The 2,107-nt window shown below is 55.1% G+C and overlaps 1 protein-coding gene across 1 annotated transcript; it reads right to left on the bottom strand.

Moving 5' to 3' along the window:
- Positions 1 to 729: 729 nt before the first annotated feature.
- Positions 730 to 1,977, bottom strand: GNI_098020 (hypothetical protein; the record flags this gene model as incomplete). The annotated part of the gene is made up of 1 exon (XM_011132753.1): positions 730 to 1,977. One exon carries the CDS (start codon positions 1,975 to 1,977, stop codon positions 730 to 732), a length of 1,248 nt encoding a protein of 415 aa, XP_011131055.1.
- Positions 1,978 to 2,107: the final 130 nt, after the last annotated feature.

The raw sequence follows: 2,107 nt of genomic DNA, 5'->3' as shown, positions 1-2,107 counted from the left end.
GACCTTTTGTGGATAGCCTTGAAACAGGTTGTAGTCTAACATCACGTTCAACAAACAAGGCATCATTTCAATGGACTTGTGCACAATCCGGTGATCCCAAAGTAGCGGACCAGGAGTCCAATATTGGTTCTCCAAAGCCTTATAGAACTTAAACATGCTCGGGTACTCTACTGGTAACAGTACCCAGCGAGACTCATTCTCACGAAAAATGAGCTCGTCCCGTTCACCTACGCAATTCCGCTCAGGCAAAATATACATACTCAAGTAATTGTATTACGTACGTCGGGCGCGCTGAATTGTATACTCCCTACGTCACTCCCTACGTCACTCAATTGCGTACGTAGATATTACCGAGAAGAAAGTACTTGGCTGAGTCCACGGCAGAAATACAAAAAGTCCGTGAACCAAACTCCCCCGGTCTCCCTCTGCTTGGTCTCCCCCGCTGACACCCTCCCTCTCTTTGCTGCTTGGTCTCCCCCGCTGACTGGTTTCCCCGCTGCGCCTGGCTATGTCGCCATTCTACGTTTAAAACGCGTTCTGGACTGGTACTGCTAAGCCCGAGACCGCTAAGCCGAAACTTGTTACTGAGCTATGCCTCACCTTACGAGGCCCCTCCCCTGAGGTGCTCCCCTTCCCCTGGGGTGGTCCCTAAGGTGGTCCAAGAGGGGGCTAGTCTATAGTTCCAATAGAGGGGTTTGTCTATAGCGGAGCGGCTTCTTGGCGTGCGTATTAAGGTCCAATGATGCTTTGGTCGTGCAAAATTTCGAGGTCCAGTGCCTCTAGATCGACGGGTGAGAGGTCGGCGTGCATTTCGTGGTCCGGAAGCCTGGTCGAAGAGTTTGTCATGGCGACTGCAGCGGCTCGCAAGAGGTGTAGGTCTTGGTCGTCCACGGCAGTGGTTTTCCGAATGGCGTGATTCAGTTGCCGTTGGTAGAGGTCGATAGCACCCCCGTCCTGCTTCCGCTCGCTCTCCTGAATTTCCGCCTCGAACATCCGAAACGCCTCCTCTAAACTGTCATGGAACCCACCCGACGTTATCACGACAGCCGCCTCACCGACCGGGCTCGACACTTCGCGACACTCCAATTGCATAATATGGTGGAGCTTCTCGCCTGCTGGGGACTCCATCGCAACAGGCTCCACAGCCATTGCACCGCTTTGGATGTTTTCTTTACCTTGTTCACTCTCCCCGTTCAGACCGTCACCGGCCGCGTCCAGACCAGGGATGCCTAGACCAGAGGTGCCGGCGCCCAGTTCCTTGAGGACGTCTTGAGGCTCCATAATTTCGTACTCCGTAACCGCGTTCGCACCTGGCAGGTTTCGAACCGCCGCTCCCAAGAGCCAAGATGGCGGCTCCTCCCCAAATGAAGATTCCAGCGCAGCATCTGTGTCCGACGCAACACCTGCTGCAACACCGGCGCTTAACGCAGCGCTCGTCGGCATAGCAATCGGGGTTCGACTAACCAGAACGGTTGCCGGGATTTCATGGATCTGATTCAAGTCCTCAGCAAACCGAAGCTTCTTCAGTACCTGAGGACCCGCTGTCGTACCCTTCAAGGCACTGCGTCTGGGGTGAGCCCCCGCAGACGAAGATGACGACAACGAGGAACCCGTAGAATTTCCTCCCACTATCAGACCACCACTCGACGACGAAATCTGATCATCACCAGGCCCCGGCATGTCTCGACGGCTCTGACGTGCGTCATCATCCTCTGATGATGACGAAGAATAGCCGTTACTCAAAATTCCCGACTGCACCTCTCTGGACTGCCGCTCTCCCAAACACCGCTGCTGGTCGGATAACGTCTGGTCGGATAACATCTGGCCAAAAAGTGCGCGGTCATCCATAGTTTGACCAGCCCCCAACGCTCCACTTTCCATCGGTCTTCCTTCCCCCGCGACCGCTCCTCCTGCTGCCGGGAAGTTTCTGGTATTCCAGAGCTGGTTGTTATCAATACAACTCTCCGCATGCGCCATCAGGTCTACCGTCGGGTCTGCCGTCAGGTCTACCGTCGGGTCTGCCGTCAGGTCTGCCGTCGGGTCTGCCGTCGGGTCTGCCTTCAGGTCCTTAAACGATAGTCGCGAAGAGCTCTGCTTTCTTCTCCTT

The sequence above is a fragment of the Gregarina niphandrodes genome (assembly GCF_000223845.1).
Source record: "Gregarina niphandrodes unplaced genomic scaffold scaffold00020, whole genome shotgun sequence".
Taxonomy (NCBI): domain Eukaryota; phylum Apicomplexa; class Conoidasida; order Eugregarinorida; family Gregarinidae; genus Gregarina; species Gregarina niphandrodes.
The sequence above is the reverse complement of the archived record's forward strand: the minus strand, read 5'-3'. Positions and strand labels throughout refer to the sequence as shown.